The 20,710-nt window shown below is 40.5% G+C and overlaps 1 protein-coding gene across 8 annotated transcripts in view; it reads right to left on the reverse strand.

Annotated features, from left to right (window-relative positions):
* Celf2 (CUGBP Elav-like family member 2) overlaps positions 1–20,710 on the reverse strand; it is an 837,937-nt gene that overhangs the window by 174,813 nt on the left and 642,414 nt on the right. For all 8 annotated transcript variants that reach the window (XM_055593762.1, XM_055593759.1, XM_055593755.1 and 5 more), the window contains one exon: positions 7,102–7,298. In XM_055593762.1, coding sequence (XP_055449737.1) covers positions 7,102–7,279 — 178 coding nt within the window. In that variant the 5' untranslated portion in view covers positions 7,280–7,298. The remainder of the gene's footprint in view (positions 1–7,101; positions 7,299–20,710) is intronic.

Raw genomic sequence — 20,710 nt, forward strand, 5'->3', positions numbered from 1 at the left:
ACATACATGGATATTCTGATTGTGTTTTATATTTACCCTGCTGGTCCTCAGTCAGTTAACGATGAAAGAGTCCCACAGTAAGTGATACAGTGATTTCTGTTAGGATGAACTCATCTCAAGATAAAAGAATTCTTCCTGAGGACCACTCAATATAGAACAGTCCCACACAATCCGGGTACAGTTTTAAGAATTGTGGGACAGTTAGATGTGGAATCACAGACCTATAATCCTAGCATCATTTGCATTATTTAAGGTTCTGATAGAGGTTTTCAGGAAGAAAGGAAAGGCATAGAGAATCGCGTTTTGTCACCCTAATCCCCCTCGGGCCCCCACATCACAACACAATGTTTTTATAAACCTGTAACATTTTCGAGAATACAGCTTATAAGATTACCGGCTGTCATTGTACTTCACGGCAACGTTCACATTTGGTATTTATGGAATATGTAAACGCCTCTTAATGGTAGGTATTACCTCTACCATGGGGATAGACAAACTGAGGTTCATTCTCCAAGTTATTGTATAGGAAGAAGTACCAGCTGGAAGTTTTTTTTCCAGGGTCCATGCTCATTCTACCAGAACAAGAAGAATCATCTCGATTGTGAGCTGTCACTCTTCCCAATTCTGAATTTTTTTTTGCAGTTAGGCATTGCTGTGTTTTCCTGTCACTGTTCATTCCCTAGCCATCTAGTCTCACTCTCATTCCACTGTAAGCTAAAGAGAGATTAGGTCAAAGTTAGACCTTATCTCTCAATTATTCTCAAACACTGAGTAAAGTCGGTGAGATGGAAGGAAATGTCCTGCCATCATACTCTAAGATCAATGGGGCCAGTCTGGTGGGTCACCTGAACTGCAGCCTGACTGAGAGGAAGATGAGATAGTAATCGTGTCATAAGCGTCACGAAAGCTGCTCTTCTGAACCTTGAGGGCAATAACTCTTTCCAAGGAAATATGCACTTAGTTTTCATTTAACCCATAGAACACTGAGCTCTGAGCAATGCAGGGGTACACAGCTGCGTGACTGATGCCTCCTAACATGCTTCATGAATAAAAGGAAGTTTTGTTTTCTCAGCTTACAGAGATAGTCACCACTAATCATTTCTACTTTCTGTTTCTCTTTTGACTTGGAAGTCATGAAAGACATGCAAAGCAATACATTAGGATTGAGGTTCTGTCCATGACTTACAGCCTCAAATGTTAAGTTATTTTAATCACTTGGTTTTCATTCCTGTAAAATCAGAATAATGATTTAAATTTAGAAATAGCCTTCATTATAGAGCATGTTTCTTCTGAGGCTATGATCCTTGATTATAATTTTGATTTGGTCCAGCCCACATATTTCATTACCAGTAGTTATGGGCCCCATGTTTGGTCTTGACTGACCACAGTATCTGCATCTTCCACTTGCTCCAGCACACAGCTCTTCCTGTTGCTCTGAGACAAGGTGATCTTTCAGCTTTACCAGCTGTCCACTTTAGACTGTGTGAGAGGGATTCCACCACATTTGCTATCTTTTCAACCTTTGACAGATCAGCTCAGCCATCCCCAGCCTCAGGTTCTCTACGAATTCACTTCTCTGCTTGTTTTTTTTTTTTTTTTTTTTTTGTCTCTTGTAGTTCTCCATTACCACTGCCTCTTGGGGCCCGCTTTGAAACACAATCTAAGTGCACCAGGCTCCTTTCTGCTCTTCAATAGTTCTCCTGTTCAGTTTCCCAAACCAATAATGTTAAGTCTATTTTTCACAAATCCTCAATTCCACCTGGTGCTCTCAGAAATTTACTATTTACTATAAAAACAGAGAGTTCATCTACTAGATATTATCTACTAAAGAGCATATTTTCTCTCTATGTTGACCCTTTCAAAATGTTACTGCCTCCTAACTGCACTCCTGTCTTAAACTAAGTATCTTTCTATCCTTCTAATTATGTTCTTCAGTTTTTCCTTCTTTCCTTTCAAGGACCCTGACTCAAGATGTATTTATATTTCTGTGATCACCATTTATTCTATTTGTTTTTATCATCATCAGATGCAGTAACAACAGCATAACATGTATAAAGTGTTCTTTCCTGATAAGAGCAGTAGTAAAGAAATCTCTAGGACCAGCCCCACACACCTTCAACTCCTCTCCTTCTCCTGAACAGCCAACTTCCTTCTGAAATGTTGCTTACTCCTTGCAACCACAACATTCATGTTTTCTTGGCCCTCATTCTTTTTGACCCTTCAGAGGCACCTCAAAATTGAACCTGTTTTTCTGTTTCCAACATTTTTCCTTATCATCGTTCCCACCATTGCAAATTCCTTCCCCACTTCTTTCAGATAAACCAAAACTTCTCCAGCGTCATCGTTTTAATTTATCAATTTCCTTCTTTACTCTGCTGTTCATGTCCCTGTTACTCACTTCTTTCCTTTACATCCTCAGGATAGGCAGAACCCTTCTCTGAGCACAAGATGACACACCGTACTCATTTTTTTTTTGGTAGCTTTTTGCTTAAGTATACTTTCCAGACCCGCCCCCCCTTTATCTAAAAGAGAAATTTTATTTTTTAATCCTAAGAAAACAAAAACTCTCTAAAACCTGGTCCCATCCTATAAATTTTAGCTTTGTGATTTTCCTGTTTTCCATTTCATTTCACATATTTTATATTTGTGAGACTTCAGCTTTCAGGCTATACTCTGCCGGTATCTCTTCCTCCCTCCCTCTTTTTCTCTCCTTCCTACCTTCTCTGGGAATTACATTAAGCTAAGTCCATCCACTTGTAATGCTTAACTTTTTTTTCACTTTTTTTTCTTTATTAATTACACTTTATTCACTTTGTACCCTCCTTTGGCTCTCTCCCTCCTCCTGTCCCAATCCCTCCCTTCCTCTGCATGTATGCCCCTCCCCAAGTCCACTGATAGGGGAGGACTTCTTTTCCTTTCTTCTGATCCTAGTCAATTAGGTCTCATCAGGAGTGGCTGCGTTGTCGTTGTCTTCTTCCGTGGCCTGGTAATACTGCTTCCCCCTGGTGGGGGGGGGTAATTAAAGAACAGGCCAATCAGTTCATATCAGAGTGCATCTAAAAATGCTTAACTTTTAATGTTTAATCTCTATTTACTAAAATCCCATTACCTTTTCCTATATCATGTAAAATAAAATTGATTTATTTCTTCTGTGAACTTCTCTAATTTCAATGTTTATCTTCCTCTTTTTGTGGTTACTATTATCTCATGTTCTTTTATTGTAGTGAGCTATGAGCTTACTTTATTGTTCTTAGATTTTAAGATTTTTAAAAGACAGTTATGAAGATAACAACTATAATAATCTTTTATAACAAGTTCCTATCATATTCAATCATGGAACATCACTAACACTGCACCTTATGAGGACTGTCCCCATTATTTTGATATGATTAACTGAAGTCCTCAAGTGCAATTCTTAGGGAAAATCAGATCCAAGAATTGGATGTAGGCATGTCTTCTTTTTGTTTTTGTTTTTCAAGATGGGGTTTCTTTGTGTAGCCTTTGCTGTCCTGGTTTGTAGGCCAGGCTGGCCTCTGCCTCCCTGAAAGCTGGGATTACAGGAATGCACCGCCACACCTGGCCTGGCTTGTATTGTCTGGTTTTAAAGGTTATATTTTTATCTACTATATAGTATTTCTCATCATCTGCAGAACTGGCAGACCACCACTGAATAAAACATGCTCTTTTTGGACTGGAGAGATAGTTTAGGGAGTAAAGTACTTGCTGTACAAATGTGAGCATCTGAGTTCAGCTCTGTATCTCCATGTAAAGACAAGTGTAGTAGCACACATTTGCAACTGTAACACTCCTATAGAGAGATGAGAGGAAAAGAAGTCTTCATGGAAGCTTACAAGCTTACTAGCCTGGATGGCACATACTGGAACAAACAGCAGGGATCAAACAAGGTGGAAGGCAAGGCCTGACACCTAAGGCCATCCTCTAATCTCCACGTGTGCTCCCACAATGATGCCCAGAAACATATATGTAAATATATAAAACACAGAGAGATTTTTTAAAGTTCCTCTTAAGTTCTAACAGGTTAGGATAGTTTACTTAGTTAGATTCCCTAGTTTATGAAGCTGCTTGCATAACATATCTGTTAGAAGAAACAGACAGCTTAGACTTCAACTCTTAAAGAATGAAAACAGAGTAAAGCTTTTATACATCAAGATTAAAAAATGCAAAGAAAAAGAAAGATCTAATTCATCTGGATTAAGTAACAGCATAACTTTTGCCTCTTTCCTTGGAACCATCAAGGCCATCCAAAAGCCTTGCTTAGATAACTTAAACCATATTTAGACAAAGCCTCCAGTAATTCTAATTTCTGAGACTCTGACATCAGTGCTGTGAAAACATGGTAATTGTACTCTGCTGACAGAGTCAAAATCAATGTAAATTTGGGCTTCAGTTTTACAAATGAACAGGTAAAATTATATATGGTGTGCACAGATACTGATGCAAAGAAAATGGCAGCTGTTGCTTTCTATACATAAGCAGCTAAGAACTGTAATCCTCTGAGAGCAATGTCATTATATAGCTCAAATCCCATCACAACAAATACCTTTACAACAGAGATGTCTGTATAACAAAAACCCTTTCAAGCCTTGGCTGACAGCCCACATATTTCAAGCAATATTTGATGTGAGACTTGGAGTTCACGGTAATGGGAATTGACCTGTATTTCCAAAGGTAAGATTTGAATGATTTCAGCTCTAACTCCTATCCCATGATACCAGGAGTCAGAGTGATGTACAACTCAAACCCATGAGTATAAGAACCAGACACAATGGCAGAAATGAAACCATCAGTGTTCTGAAAGGGAGAAATCCCATCTTTTCACTTGGGGAACCCTTAGCTATGAAAATGAAGCCACGAAGTGGAGCAGATGGCACATTTTTTTGTTTTTGTTTTTTTTTTTAATCTCCTCTTACTGAAAGACAAAAGAGTTAAGTGTCTGAAGCCTGATGAGTAACGGCAGTACACACTACTAGCTGAGGAAACTGGACTCCATGTCCTATAGCTTTTTTGAGTCTCAGCATCCCCACCTGTAAAATGTGACTGACACTATCTGCCTTCAGGATTTTGCTAAAGCTGAATGGAACATATATAAACATATATGTTATAAAGATTTCTCAGCAAGGGCCTGATGTGTGATACATGCACCCCAGAGTTCCTTTATATGTTTTCCCTCTCTCTTCAAAAGCTTTGGTTTCATTTCTGCATACTACTTTCATGAAATTAATTAGAAGACAAGGTAAACAGAAGTTAACAAAACATAGTCTCAAATGTAGTCTGGATATGATATTGCTCAAAAGAATGTATGAGTAAGCCATACATAGAATATACGTGACTGTGGAAAAGGACTTTGGGCCAACGTAAGGAACACATATTCAAAAATAAAGAGCATCCAGGCATCATAGTAAAATTTGACTTTTGAGTCTTTTGTCAGAGGCCATTTTGAAAAAGGTCGATCAACCCAGTATCAATGTCCCATTTTCCTCAGTGAGGATGCAATAGGTCTGCTGCTATAGCTACGTTTTCCATCCTGCTCTAGGAAGAACGTTCATTTAAACACTACGTACTCCAAAAACATGCGCTATATTGTCTCTCTTAAGTTGGGTGCTATGAAAAATATTAAAATAAACTCCTAATTTCTTTGTGTGGAAAACATCTAAATATTCACCAAGGTCTCTAATATAATTCTGATTTCTGTGGTTTTACATTTTATTAATTTTAGATACCAGAATTTCTACTTTTCTAATTACAGAGGGTCAAAGTTATAGACACAAAATTATAGTTTCTTTAAACCAACTGTAGAATTACATTGTATGTTTTTTGGGGAGAACCTAGTTTATTAACAAAATCTGAAGGCAGATCTGTCTACTTTTACAAAATGAGTATTGGCTGTTGGCTTTTAAATTTCTTTAAAACAGCCCCAAAGGCCAACAGACACTATAGAGAACAGGAGCTAGCCCAGAACTTCACACAATTACAGAGTATTAGCCTTAAAATTTTTCTTATTCTTTTATCTTTAAAAGGCTCAGAGAAAACTGAGATAAGGTTCACGTGCCTAACTAAAAAGCACGCACAAGCCAGACAATGAACTCCCTCTTATAAGATGCTCATAAAAATAAAACAGGCTGGAAAGAAATAATAAAGCACAGAGAAAAAGGAACTGTGACATCTACAGAAGAAAGAGAAGCCCTGTGAGGAAAGACTGAAAAAAGAATAAAATCTAAAGCAAGAAGGTTAAAACAGTAACGTAAAACAAGTGGTAGCAGCAGAGGAAGCATTTTAAGTGCAGTCTATACAGAGCTTACAATGTAGCAGGACTTAAAAACACAGAAGCAGCAACCAAATTCTTGGCCTCAATTTAATAATTGCAACTTCTATCCCTCACCATTATCTTAAAATGGAGGCAGCAATAAGCACCAGGCTTTTCACTTTGATCTTAGCTCTGCTAAGGGTGTATGCCTTGGGTATTTCTATAGGTGTGTTAACTATCTCACGCCACTAGCCATGGCTCCAGCATACACAGTTCTCTTAATGATCCCTACTGGCCTCCAAGAATGGGCATCTGTCTTCAAAGTGAACCCCTTCTCTGTCCCAGCAGTGGCATCACACCAACAGTTTGCAAGTCATTTTCAAGGTCTCTACAGGCTATGGAAAAGTGCGATACATTTGTAATTATATGAGAAATCATAAGAATGTAGCATAGAAAGAGTTAGCTCCTAAAATACAAGGTTGAGAAACATTATTCCTTACAGGGGCAGCAACTCCACCCAGAGGCCACACTGCTTAGAACATGACCTCATACAAGCAGTCAGGAGACCATAAAATGGGCAGCATTCCTGCCCTCCTTCTTGAGTCCCACCTGTCCCAGCAGGCGGGAGTTCTGGGAGGAGCCCTGAGGCGTAGCCAGAACACCAGGGCTGCCAGCACCAGCTGCTCTCAGCCTGCCCTCCCTTCCTCTTTGTACCCTCCCTCCTGCGTACTGAAGGCTCTGAGAGCTCTGGCCAGCCCTGGAGTACCCATCACAGTCACTGAGCCCACCCTGACACATGACTGACCCCTATCCCATGCGCCACATGCTTTCTGTACCTTTACTCTGGGGAGGGTTCTGACTCCGGTCGCGGAGGACGTTGATCTGGTAGACAGCTCCATAAGGCTCAAAAAGTTCTTTCAGCTCCTTTTCCGACCAGGACCTAGGGATCTGTCCGACAAACATCTTAATGGCATCTGGGTCTGGTTGGTCTGAATGATCCAAAGCTCCGTTCATCTTGTTGGCTGTGCCGTTACTGTCAAAAACGGAACCAGGAGCCAGAGTTAGAGCTTCAGGGTGAAGGACAGGAAGAAAAAAATAGTGGGGGTTGGGGGTGAGGAGGCGGAAAGAGGAAGAGGAGCACAGGGGAAAGTGCCTAATGAGTCGTAGAAATTTGAACTAAAACAAAGCAGAGGCACCATTAGGTTGCTTCTTAGCAGCGGCGTGATGCTTTCACTGCATGCTGCTGCTGTTCAGCATTGACTCTGGAGCACAGGGCAGTGCCTGGACGCCTGTCACCCAGGGCATGGACAGCTCAGAACCCAGGCTTGGGAAGCAGCTGCAAGTTAAGTGCAGGTCTCAATTGGCAAGGCTGCCATCAACACATCACAAATCGGCAGCATTATCAGCTCTGCTCTGGTTATCGCTGGGAAAGAAAGGCAGAGCTGGATTTCTCACCCTCTCCCCCATTCCCCGCCCTTTTTCAGAGGTTTTGGAAGAGAGGTGGTAATAATAAAGTCACATGGAAAGAAAATGAAACACTTGGCAGTCCATCAGATGACTAATGCAAGATGCTGGTGATGAATTTGCAGAGTGTGAGAGGCATCCATGTGTGCATCAAATTAGTACGATGTTGCTGCTCAGAATGGAAAGCGCTCCAGCTATGCAGCTCGGTGCAGCTGATTGGCTGCTTGCACTGAAGAAAAGGGCCAGAGCTTGGGGGGGGGGCTCCCCTTTAAAAAGCACATTGTTTATGGGACCTAAGCACAAAGGGCTTAATTCAGAGAGGCAAAAGTGATCTCAGAATTGCTTGCTTTGTGTTGGGAAAAAAATACACCAGAGAAAGTTGAGTTCCCACTAAAGAACACTGAATATTTCAAATCCTTCACACTCCATAAATTGCTCTCTGTATATCTGACTTCCAGATGTTGCACTTAAGTTCTAAACAATCACACGTTTGGGAAAGAGAAAAAAAAAGTCTGCTTTTTCTTCTGCTAGCTTCAGTAAATATTTGGGGCGGATACAAAGAACTAAAGCATCTTTTAAATGTCTTTCTTCCTATCATTTTCCAGACCCACATTTGGGAGAGAAAATTTGTTTCAAGCCTTATGATGAAGAAGTCATTCCTTTTTACCTTGGACAACCCCTTTGAACTAGAATAACAAAGCAAACTAAAAAACCTTTTCCTCATAACGTCCATCCAAAACATTGTATACCCCAGCTCCTCCATAAAAGAAGACTAAATGCTTTTAAATGTGTGCTTTTGTAGTGGAGTACTCTTAGTTCAGTTACTCAGTCTGTGAAAATACAAAACACCTGACCAAATACAAAGCCAAGCCTAGTACCTACAGACCTGCAGGCAATCACATCATGACATAAGCAGGACATAAGCAGGTCAGAAAGACAATACATTGAACTGCAAATGGCAGGTGTGGTTTCACTGTAGCCTCAGAGAAATACCAAAACTGTACTGGAAAAAGATCATAAGCAGAGTTCCTTATTCTGTTACAAGAAACATACAAACAGAAAGAACACTTTAAAGTTGCTGCAGGTCTAGACTCAATAGACTGGAGCCATGTATACACACACACACACACACACACACACACACACACACACACACACAAACACACACACACACCTAAAAGCCAAGAGCTTGTAGAATGAAAAAAAACAAAAACAAAAAAAAAAACCAACTCAATTCAGATTTAATCCAGAGAGCAAATGATGTCAGATATTCTTCCCTTAGTTTGTTTCAATTTCTACTATCTCTACTTCCCTATTTTACCACTTTTTTAAATCTTTAAAGTAAACAACCAGACTGTCTAATATGAAGTATTTTAAGAGCATTCTCTAATCAACCTTATTGTTATAAAAATGTTCTAATGAGTAAAATATTGAATACGAAATCTTTTTTAAACAATTCAGGCATAATGCAATGCTTATGTTAGAGCTAGATCATTTATCTTGTTCTCATGCACTTATCTTATTTCCTATCACTGAGAATTCAATAAGCAGTTTAGCCTGTGTAGCTATGCTGGCACAGAGTGGAGGTGGCACACTTCTCTGCTGTAGAGTATATAGTGTTTATAGCACTTTGAAAGCTGAGAGTGTGGCAAGACTTTGGGACAGGAAGGACTTGTGGTTACTGCTGTTGATAACCAGCAAGATGCAAAGAGGAAGGTACTGCCACAGTCTAAGCTAGCAGAAAGCAGAAGTTGGACGATGATTAATATGATGTAAGAGTTAGGCTCAATACACTGCCTCACAGCTAACCTTAGAGTTCTGAAGCAAGCACTCACTAATGTTCTCATTTCAAAGGAATATTCCTTTTATGCTTTTCCAAACAACAAAAACTCAGTGAGTCAAAAAAGGAGGAGGGTTGCAAAGAGGGATGAATGTTTACCTCTCTGGTCCTTACATGGTAGAAAGTGCTTATTTAGCATCTCTTCCAGTCAGCTGTCCCTCCTAGACACCGTGGAACCTCTTATCATTCAAAGCGCATGCAGAGAAGTGGCAAAATGTTTGGCCTCAGTATCCTGACATCATCACTTTCTAACTGTACTACTCTGAGCTTCAGATCCTTCATCTATAAAATGGCTACAACAGATTCTGCCTCATATAGTCACATGGCCCAGAATAAGTGTTCTATAAATGTCTGCTCTCTCACTGTGTGCACTCCCTTTTTACAGCTGAGAAGAGTAAACACCATAAACTTATTTTTAGTTACAATTTCTTTCGGTATAAATCCAAACATGACTCATATCCTTCGTAATAATAGTATCTTATATATACCAATACTATGTTATGTACCTTACGTTTTTGTATTTTTTATTGGTCTTGGGTTTTTGTTTGTATGTTTGTTTTTCACAGTTTCACTTTGTAGACATGAATGGCTGACCTGAACTGGCTATATAGAACAGCCTGGCCTTGAACTCACAGACATCTGCTTGCCTCTGCCTAGCAAGAGCTAGAATTCCATGGGTGAGCCACGACGTTTGGCAGTGCTTTACATTTTCAATCCTCAGGACAAAGGACATTTTTAATCCCTATGACAAAGTAGTATTTTCAAATGCCAACATCTGAGAAATAAATTCCCTTCCTAAGGTTACCAGACTATAAACTACAGTTAGAATCCAAATCCAGGCCCCAAAGTACGAAGTATTTCTAATCCACCATGTGGGGTTAAATGTGTGCAGTCTGGCTGGAATGGAGTGCAGACAACTCATAATAAGTCAAGGGAAAGACAAATTCCAGAGTAAGTCCTACTGGGTCTCTAGATTCGCTCTCCCAAACTTAAAAACAATAACAACAACGCAATGCTGGAAAGGCTTACAAACACCACTCTTCTTTCTATCTGTGGGAAACATGCTACAAGACATGCAACTTGGGAGCCTGTAAGGCTGCTCTGAAACCCACATCTTCTCACTCGTCACGTAAGATCATCGTCTGTCCAGATCCTTTCTTTTCTATCCCACAGAGTCACTCTGATGAGTGGCTGTCACACATTTTTATTTACAGCCTTTCTTGTCTGCCATTTTGAAAATGAGCTTTTGTACCCACTGTGAAGTATATAACTTCTGTCTGGAAGGAAATCCAGTCATATCTAGTATAAGTTAAAACCACCACCAAACACTCCCAATCAAAAAAAATGTATTTGGGATAGAGACTCATATCACGGTGACTCTCTTATTGTTACTGCATCTTGATGGATCCAACAATTTTGTTAACTTTGTTTTAATATACCTAAACTTTTCCTTTGGACTCTGAATTTTTGTTTGGGCTGAAGCTCATTTCTCTTGGAAGTCTAATGACTTCTGTTCTCTTGTGGCTCTTGGTATGGTCTTCTGAGTAAGCCAAAGATTGTGTGCTAATTAGGTTTTAAGTTAAGATTTTGAAGGTTCTTGCCAGAGGCAATAGATGGCTAAGGTACTATACATAGAAAATTATAGATAGATATATCCCAATCTCAGTGAAATCCTCTACTAAGATCTTTGTCAAAGAGACTTTGATTGACTTAGAAAATTACCACTAGCTTTTTTCCCCCTTTACTCCCTACCTTCCTTGGAACACAGGGTAGTGCTTTTTATAGTGTAGAAATTTAGATACAAATCCAAATAATATTAATAGAGGGCCTACCCTTTGCCAGAAAGCTTTGCCAACTATTTGACACACAATATCAGAATAGCTCCAGTTGGAATCATCTTCATTTTAGAAATGAAGCAAATGAGAGCCACAGTGGTAATGTGCCTTTTCCAATGTAATATCTGCAAGGAATAATGACTGTAAACTATGGATACAGTATGACTTAAAAGCTTATTGTCTTCACTTCTGGTTCCATGAACTAGACTTCTTTGGAGAAACCCCAAGGTGTGTTTCACAAGGAGTCTGTGACCACTTGAAGACCTTGGACATAGATATATACATCTGTGGGCACCTTGCCTGAAAACTTCAACAAGACCCTGAATACCAATTTTGCTTTTGCCTTTGGCAAAGAACCTATTCCAAGACTCCTCTAGGACAGGTGCCAAATGGAATGGGAACATAAGTCAGAGAGCATGAAGCCAGGGGACAATGCTGGTATGAGTCTTAGAGCCAAGATGAAAACCTAATGATGTTGGGAGGGAGGTGAGAGTGCTTACATTTTGGTTTTAGCACTGCATTGACCTACTTCCCTACTCTATTTTCTAGTAAAAAGAAATCAGATCAACAGAAAATATGCAAAACTGTCTGTGGTTCCTATGAAAAAGCAGAATATCATTAAATATAATCAGTTCAATGTATTATTATTATTAACTTCAGGAAAATGTTTTATAAGGCCTAAAAATTTTCAAGTTTCCTTTTTAAGACTGGAAACAAGAAAAACAGATTTCTGATTTTGAATCTTTTCTTGGGTAATGTTCGTTTATTTATATAAAGCAAGAGCAACAAATTTACGAAATGGCTGTGATAAATTCCAAGTGCCAATAAATACCCATATTAATGTACTAAATAAAAAATGCTATGTAAAAAGATACTGTCTCTGAATACCTTTGCCTAAAGGTAGCCAATCTTGTTAGTGTTAATAAATAATCACATTGTTCTTAACTTTTTGTTTGTTTACTCTTTACCTTACTGTTTTTATTTTTTGGGATGATTTACATCAGCTCAACCATGTCTATGCTGATAGAAAGGATCCCCATCTGTATACCTTAGTATTCTAGGCACTAGCTATGCATATGGCTACTGAGTACTGAACTGTGGCTAATACAACTATATAAATAAATTTTTATTAATTTATTTAAATAGCTTTAGAAACAAATAAAGCTCCTCTCCTCCCTTTAAAGTACTGGTCAGAGCTGAGACTCACCTGAGCATGTGACTGTGGGGGAGTTATTTTGAAAATTCTATTAATGCTGAGTTGTGTAAGGCCAACAGGGCTGGTCTTGGCTCAGTATCAATTTAACTGTGTGCCCTCAAAGAAAATCACACAACTTCTCTGTACCTCACGTATCCCACTTGTAAACCAAAGAGAATAAACAGCTTCTATCTGGCTATTATTTCTATAAGAAGGCTGTAAGAAATACTGATTCCTGTACAATCTTGTATTAATGTTTAAACAAAGTATGCTATCTCCAGTGTGTTTGGTTATGGTTTGGATGCAAGAGAATGACTTACAGAAAAGATAATTTAGATAATACGACCAGCTGTCCGGAACTTTGGTATAATGCCCCTTTCTGTGTCTCATTTAATCCCCAAAGCTCACGGACCTCCACACACAGGCCAGAGTGGACAAGGTGTCATGCACACGGTGGGGAGCAACACGAGCTTAGAAGGAACTGTGAGTGGCCAACCGCCAAGGAGCCACCCCTCTCAAGACGTGCCAGCATTCTTCCTAACAAAACAAGCTGCAATGCTATCATTTCAGTTAGCCAACAAAGCCACTCTTTCAATAGGCTTAGGAATCATTTTTTTTTAAAATAGTACTTGTACTTAAATGAGGCTGTTTGACTGTCAGAGAAAACTGTCCAAGACAGAGCTGCATAAAGCAAAGGAGGAAGAGAGGACTGACAACAAACCTGTCCGGTACTTCTGGCAGGCTACAGGATGAACATGAAATCCATAAAAACTAACAATATTTTTCACTATCCATCTTGGTGGTACTGGTCATTAATAAGAACACTATCTTCTCCACAGAATGGCAGCATAGCAACCACAGGCCAGGCAGAACCAGTGTTTGGAGAATTTAGAAGCTACAACTTTCCAAAGGTCAATTGTCACTACAAACTTTTTTCTTCTCTCTTTTTTTCAGTTAAAAACAAAATTTCAGGTTAAAAACAGAATTTCAGGTTCAAGCTCTGGGAACTGCAACTCCTTTTAAAATGCTCCTCTAAATGGCTGACATGACAAAACTTCCATCTTCCTGGTTGCCACCCTTCAGTAAGTTGCAGTTGGATGCTGTTAGGCTACCCAGAAGTGTCCTAACTGTAGTGAGGTTGTGGGTAGCTTAATACTTTTAGTAAATTTAAAACTCTCTGGATATCAAGTATATCATCAATAGAATGTAATAGTAATGGCTCGCCTGTATTTACTTGGAAGATACTATTATCACTTGACACATATAGCAAAACCTTTTGAATTACAGCCATGCCACTTATAAAATAAGACCCTAGATCTCTGGGGTGAAATGGCCATGTGTCAGCTACAAAAACTTTATGGAAGATTAATTGGCATAAATAATAGCCAAAATATCTGAAAGAGGTAAAATCCTTCTCCAATGCTCAAATTTTAAATAAGTTAGCTTGTGTTATTCTGAAGAAAACATTCAAGGTTATCTACACATGTAACTGGGCTTGCAATACTTGTGATAACCTTGTAATACAAGGTTACTCTATACATGCAATAATATACCTTTAAAACACATATATGTAATACTGCTTGTCCATAAGCTGTTACAAAAAAATGAGAGGAAAAGAAATGTCATAAGAATGTACAGGACAAAGGTTGTGGATGAAAGATACCTAGAGGCCCGGCTGTTGTGTGGCCTGCCCACAGTGGGAGCCACTACAATGTGCAAGTACGTGGTGGAGAGATGAGAAAAGAGAAGTGGATTGGTTTGACCACCAGGAGGAGAGGTGGAACTAGAGACACAAGGGTGGAGAGAAATAGCCTGATCAGAGTAGCCTGCCCTGCCACCGGAGGCCATGGTGAAGTCCTGGCCAGTGACGCCTCTGCTGGCCATGTCCAGGTCTATGGCCATGTGGCAACAAAGGTCTATGTAGATGTCTGTGGCTCATACTGCCACCAAAGGCTATGGGGACATGCCTGGTCTGGACTGCCGCCTGGGACAATGTTGGTGTCCAATGGCTGTGCAGAGCTGGCTCTGCCCCTTCCAAGCTGCAGCACTGAGTGAGCTAGCTGGGGCAGTGCTGGAGAGCTTGCCCTGGTGGTGTGGGTGTGGGAGAGATTGGTGGGATGACCAAATTGGCTACCACCCAGGTCCAGAGTCAGGGCTTTGGGCTGGCCCACCCCAATATCTACCCATCTATGAACTGCTGGAGCACGTGAAGGGGCCAGTTCTGCAGATCTAAAGCTGACAGATCTCCATAACACAGGACAACAGTGGGACATCTGAGAAGAGTCCTGATGAGGATACACTATTGAAAGAGCAGCAGAAGCCAGGGGCCTCCAGCCAGACCAACTCACTGCAGTGAGCATTTGTGTGTGCAAAGGAGTATACTGCGGGGCACACTGACATACTACAGCTTCCACGATGAGATGTGTGTTTTTTTTTTTTAATTATTTTTTATTTTCTTTTGGCGCATAGGGGTCAGGAGAAGGTTGCAAGGGCAGAAGGTGAATACAAGGGATAGGGAGATGAGTGGGATTGGGGTGCATGGTGTGAAATTCATAAAGAATCAATTAAAAGTTTTAAAAAAAGTGTACAGGACGTTATTTTTGTCACAAGCACCTTGGAAATAGCACATTTTTGATGGATGTTTCAGTACAGTATTAGAGTTAATACTGGATTGTATCTGGTCAGATATCTAAAAGCTACACATCTGTTATCAGGGTAAAAAGTAACCATGACTCACAGGGAACTGTTCCTGTTTAGGAAAGGTCATAGAACAGCAGCATTTGGACTTAACAAGTGAAAGGAAAACCTGATTACCTTATCTCAATTTGACTGCTAGTAAAAAGCAGAAAGCTGGAAAACCCCTACAAAGAAGTAAAATTGGAGGCATGCAGAGGGGATACATGATGGCTAAACACACAATAACCCTTGCTGGGAAGGTAGCAATGCACTGGCTATAGACTATCCTCAATGAAAAACTCATTTCCTGCTGTGATTTGTCAGAAATAGTTCAGTGGACTATGGGACTTGAGCAGAAGGCATTTTCACTAGGTGGAAAAGTGTTTCTGAGGAATGTTTAGAAATGGCAACAGGAAAACAATCATTTCAAACATGCTATACAGAGGTCCTCAGCTTCCGAAGATCTCAGACACTCACACTGACACAGGCCCTCCTGGAAGGCCAACTGCTTCCACCTTAGATGAGGAAATTCCTCAGGCTACCAAGTGAGTATCTTTCCAGTTTACTTTATTTGCTCATACCTGACTGCTGAATGCGCTTGTCTGCTGTGGGCAAGTAGTTGAAAATGGCTCTTTAGGACAAGAGAGGAGATTGGCTTGGCTATCAATGAATTGGAATTTTAGATAGTTATGAAATGAAGATAAATATTGCAGGAAATTAACATGGGCTCAACTTCCCAAAATGAAAACTGATTTTTTTTTTTTTTTGCCCCTGGCCTGTTTATAATCTAACATAAAGTAACAAAAATAAAGAATGCACAAAACAGAAACAAACAATATATACACAGTGTCTAGTTTCCTGCAGACTAGGTTTTTGCAGCTCTGACTCTAGGGAGAACAGTTCCTGCTTTAGACACTAGTGAAACAGTACCTGGAGTCATTCACCTGTAAAGCAGCAAGCGAGGAAGGCTCACCACCCTCCACTCACTGCACACACGCTGGCTACCCAACTCATACAATTCCTCTATGGGAGATTCAAATACCTGAGAAGTTACCATACACAAAGTCTTTTCATTTCTTCCCATCCTTTTTTCATGTTTGTAATTTACTGGTGTGTATATATTTGCACGTCTGTGCATACTTGCATGTTTGTGTGGGTATGTGCACTTGTAAATGCATGGTATGGGTGCACACGAATGTTGAGTGAGTGTGGCAGACAGAGGGCTCTGTTGATGTCTTCCTCAATCTCTCTCTTACTGTAACACTTAAATCAATTCTATTTACTTATTTATAATTTGTAAGGTATATGTGTATATGTGTCAGTCTGGGTATCACAGTATGCATGGGAAAGTGGGGAGGTCAGAGGATGACTTGGAAGAGCTGGTTTTCCTAGGGATCAAATTCAGGTCACCAGACTTCTCAACTTCTCAATTGTTAACCTAATGAGCCATCTGGCTTGCTTTCCACTTTATTTTCTGACGTGGAATCTCCCACTGAATCTGGAACTCATTGGTTCAGCTAGGCTAGCTGGCCAAAGAGCTCCAGGGATATGCCTGTTTCTGCCTCCCTGGCACCAGTATTACAAAGACATGCTGCTGCACCTAGTTTGTTTTGTGTGCGTGCATGAGGGGTTTGGGCATCAGGGATCCAAAGTAATGCCCTCACTTTAGTGAGGCAGTAACAGTGAGTAATAGTTACCACCAATGTTTAAGTAAAGTTTAAACAAATCAAAGCCAAAGGATGGGAGAGTCTTGTTATTTCACTTAGTTGACCATGTGACTGAAAAGCATAGGAGGGGGGAGGAGGACAATCGGGGAGAAGGAAGAGAAGGCAAGTGTGACAAAGGAGATGAGAGTTTAGAGAAAGCAGCCCCAGAAGCACTTCCTCCTAAACGTGCCCTTGAGACACAAGGCTTGGGACTACTGGGCGAGAACTCTGGCAGAGATCCCTGCTGGGATGGTGGGTCAAATGTGCTACTGGCCTTGTAAAAAGTAATAGGTCAGTCATTCATCCAATGCCTATGGTGTGTATCCTGGGAGTCTAGGATACAAAGCTGTTCCTCTGTCTACTCTTCATTGTTATACTCCACCAAGTCCTGCATAGAGATACTGTATGTGCAAATATTTCTTTTACCACACCTCTATGAAAATGGCCTGCTCGTGCCCATCCAACTTCAATCTGAAAAAACACTCTAGCACTATCTCAAATTCTACACATCTTGAAAAAAGAACCGATAAGGTAAAGGTGTGTGGGTTGGGGTGGGGCACATACATGTTTGCAGTGGGTGAATGGAGGGAGTGCATGCTAATATGTCCATGCAGAGGCCAGAGGATGTCAGTTGGGGAATTCCTGCTCTGTTGCTCTCTCCTCTTCCTTATTCCCTCAAGGCAGTCTCTCCTTAAACCTTAAGCTAGGCTGTTTATCAACAAGCCTCAGTAGTTCTCCTGTCTCTATCCTCCAAAGGATTAAAGGCTACAAGTGCTCATAGCCACACCCAGATTTTTTAAAAATTTTTATTTAATTATTTTTATTAATTACAGTTTATTCATTTTGTATCTACCCTGTACCTCCATCCCTCTTCCCCTCCCAACCCCACCCTCCTTCTTCCCCAAACTTTGGGCAGAGTGCAGGGAATCTTATGAAAGAAGTGGGAGATAGTAAGACCTGGAAAGGACAGGAGCTCCACAAGGAGAGCACCAGATCCAAAAAGTCTAGGCACAGGGGTCTTTTCTGAGACTGATACTCCAGCCAATACTCCACTCATGGAGATGGCCTGGAACCCCTGCACGGATGTTGCCTATGGCAGTTCAGTGTACAAGTAGGTTCCATAGTAATGGGGACAGGGACTGTCTCTGACATGAACTGATTGGCCTGCCCTTTGATCACCTTCCCCTGAGGGGGAAGCAACCTTACCAGGCCACAGAAGAAGACAATGCAGCCACTCCTGATGAGACCTGATAGACTAGGATCAGAGGGAAGGTGAAGAGGACCTCCCTTATCAGTGAAGACCCAGATTTTTATGTGGATACTTGAGAGCCAAACTTAGATCGTGAATGTATAGCAAGTGCTTTTACTCACTAAGCCATCTCCCTGACACCTCCAGGGGAGTTTTACGCTCAACTTCTCTACTATTGTAAATTCTCTTGGCACACCCAATAATCCTGAGAAATGAAACTGTTTCCTACCCAACAAATATATAATACAGATTGAGTGTTTGTTCTTACTCTGATTTCTCTATTCTGACCACCGAACCTACAGAAACAATAATTAATTAAAATAATTAATTATACTAGTTGAGTATTGTGTAAAACTGAAATTCTTAATAACACGGATGTCTTATTCAATTATAACCTCAATAAATATTTATGCAGTGACTCTCACAATCAGGACATTATTCAAGGCATTAAGGATAAACCTATTAGAAAAATGAGAATAAAATACACTTACAGAGGTTATATTCTAGTGGGTGACATAAAATAAGTAAAAAATATTATATGAGAAATATTTCAGTGGTGAAAGTAAATCAGGGAGGCAGAGCACTAAGTATAGTTTTGCAAATGAATGAGGTAGCCAGGGAGAGCGTCATCTAAAATTCTAATGCTATCCCAACCTCTTTTCAATACATATTTCTATGAATGAAGCAACCTAATAGGGCAAGAAATCTTAAAGTTTATAAACCTTAAATATCATAAGATTACACCATCATAAAAAACATGCTATCCCATCTAGCACTGTCCTGTAAAATTTTAAGAGCTAGTTCACTAGTTCAAATGAGTTCATGCATCAGACCCATTTTTCTCTCAAGGCCTGCTGAGATTACTTACCCTGTGTAGTCCATGTCCCAGTCATGGCTGTTGTCTTGTGTTTCTATCATTGACCAATTATTCAGTGGTCTTTACCACTTTGGACTACAGGACTAAGAGTTTTCTGGCCTTAGGTATAATGCAGCACTCAAAACTCTACCTACCTTTCTGTTACACAGTGACCACCCATCCATTCATTCTTTATTTCATTATGTATAGCGGCTAATTAAGCTCAAGTTGGTCTCTCTTCAGCCTGCTCTTGGCCTATCTTTCTTGGTCATTTATGACCATAAATGATGTATAATCAAGGAGTACAAATAAAATGCAATTGCAGCTGAAAGAAGGCATATGAGTTAATTATTTCTTTTAAATACTGATTTGGTAGATTTTCATGCTACAAAACCATTTATGAAAAAGGAAAATCCAAAAGACAATCTACTTTTTTAAATCCTTAAATTGAACATTAAGATGAAATCAATACCAAAGAGAACATATTAATTTGGAAATTTGTACCCCTTCTTTTCAATAAGAAATTATCTTTAATATTTTAAATAACCAGTAAAAATGATTTATGTCTTAAATCAACAATAGGCTTTGGAATTTAAATTACTTCTTTTTTTTTTTTTTAAAGACAGAGTTAATTCACTTTATTTTTCTTGTGTAAAAACCCTTATATGGTAGCCACAGCTGGAGAGCCTGTGTCCTCTGAACAGAGACTCTGGTGTGGGTTTTCACAAGATGATCAGTGAATTCCTGATAAGGAGACTTGGTGAACATAGTCTCTTTTCAGAGGTCAGGAGTCAGGTAGCTGTAGGTCGTGGAGATGGCATCAAAGATGGCCTTGGTAAAGTTGCCCACTGTGGCAGGGAAGCCCCTGGCTGATGTGTAGCAGTCATCAATACTAGCCATCATCAGTAGCTTCTTGGGTACAGGAACAGAGACGATGCCAGTGCCTCTGGGGGCAGGGATGAGACGCCCCAAAACAGAGCCACAGCAGCCTGTCACCTTGCATGGAATGGCAGGAGAGGGGAGGGGTGTTGCCAATCTTGTTCTCCCAGTAGCCTCTCCTCGCAGGGAAGATGGAAAGCTTGGCCAAGATGACGGCCCCTCGGATGGCAGTGGTTACTTCTTGGAGCACTTAACATCAAGACCAATGTGACCAGTGTAGTCCCCAATAGCGACAAAAGCCTTGAACTTGGTCCGTTGGCCAGCCCTTGTCTGCTTCTGCACTGGCACGATCTTTAGAATCTCATACTTCAAGGATATACCCAGGAAAAAGTCAATAATCTCAGATTCCTTAATGGGCAGGGAGAAGAGGTTCATCTCCTCCAAGGACTTCATGTAGTTAACCAGGTGGCTCAGCTTGGTGACAGGGATGCAGTCCTTGTCTTCAGCTTTTCCTCCACAAGCCCTGCAGCTTTGACCAACAGCCATGGCCTGGGTGAGGACCATGGCCCTTATGACCACTGTGGGTTCCACAGTGGCCTCCTAATCCTGGGCCTCAGGGTCCTCCAGGCCCTCCTCCTGCACCGGTGTCATCTGCCATTTGGTGTTTTCCCAAAGAAGAAGCTAAACTACTTGTTCTTACACACACACACACACACACACACACACACACACACACACACACACA

Source organism: Psammomys obesus, unplaced genomic scaffold (assembly GCF_907164565.1).
Source record: "Psammomys obesus unplaced genomic scaffold, mPsaObe1.curated_primary_1811, whole genome shotgun sequence".
NCBI lineage: Eukaryota > Metazoa > Chordata > Mammalia > Rodentia > Muridae > Psammomys > Psammomys obesus.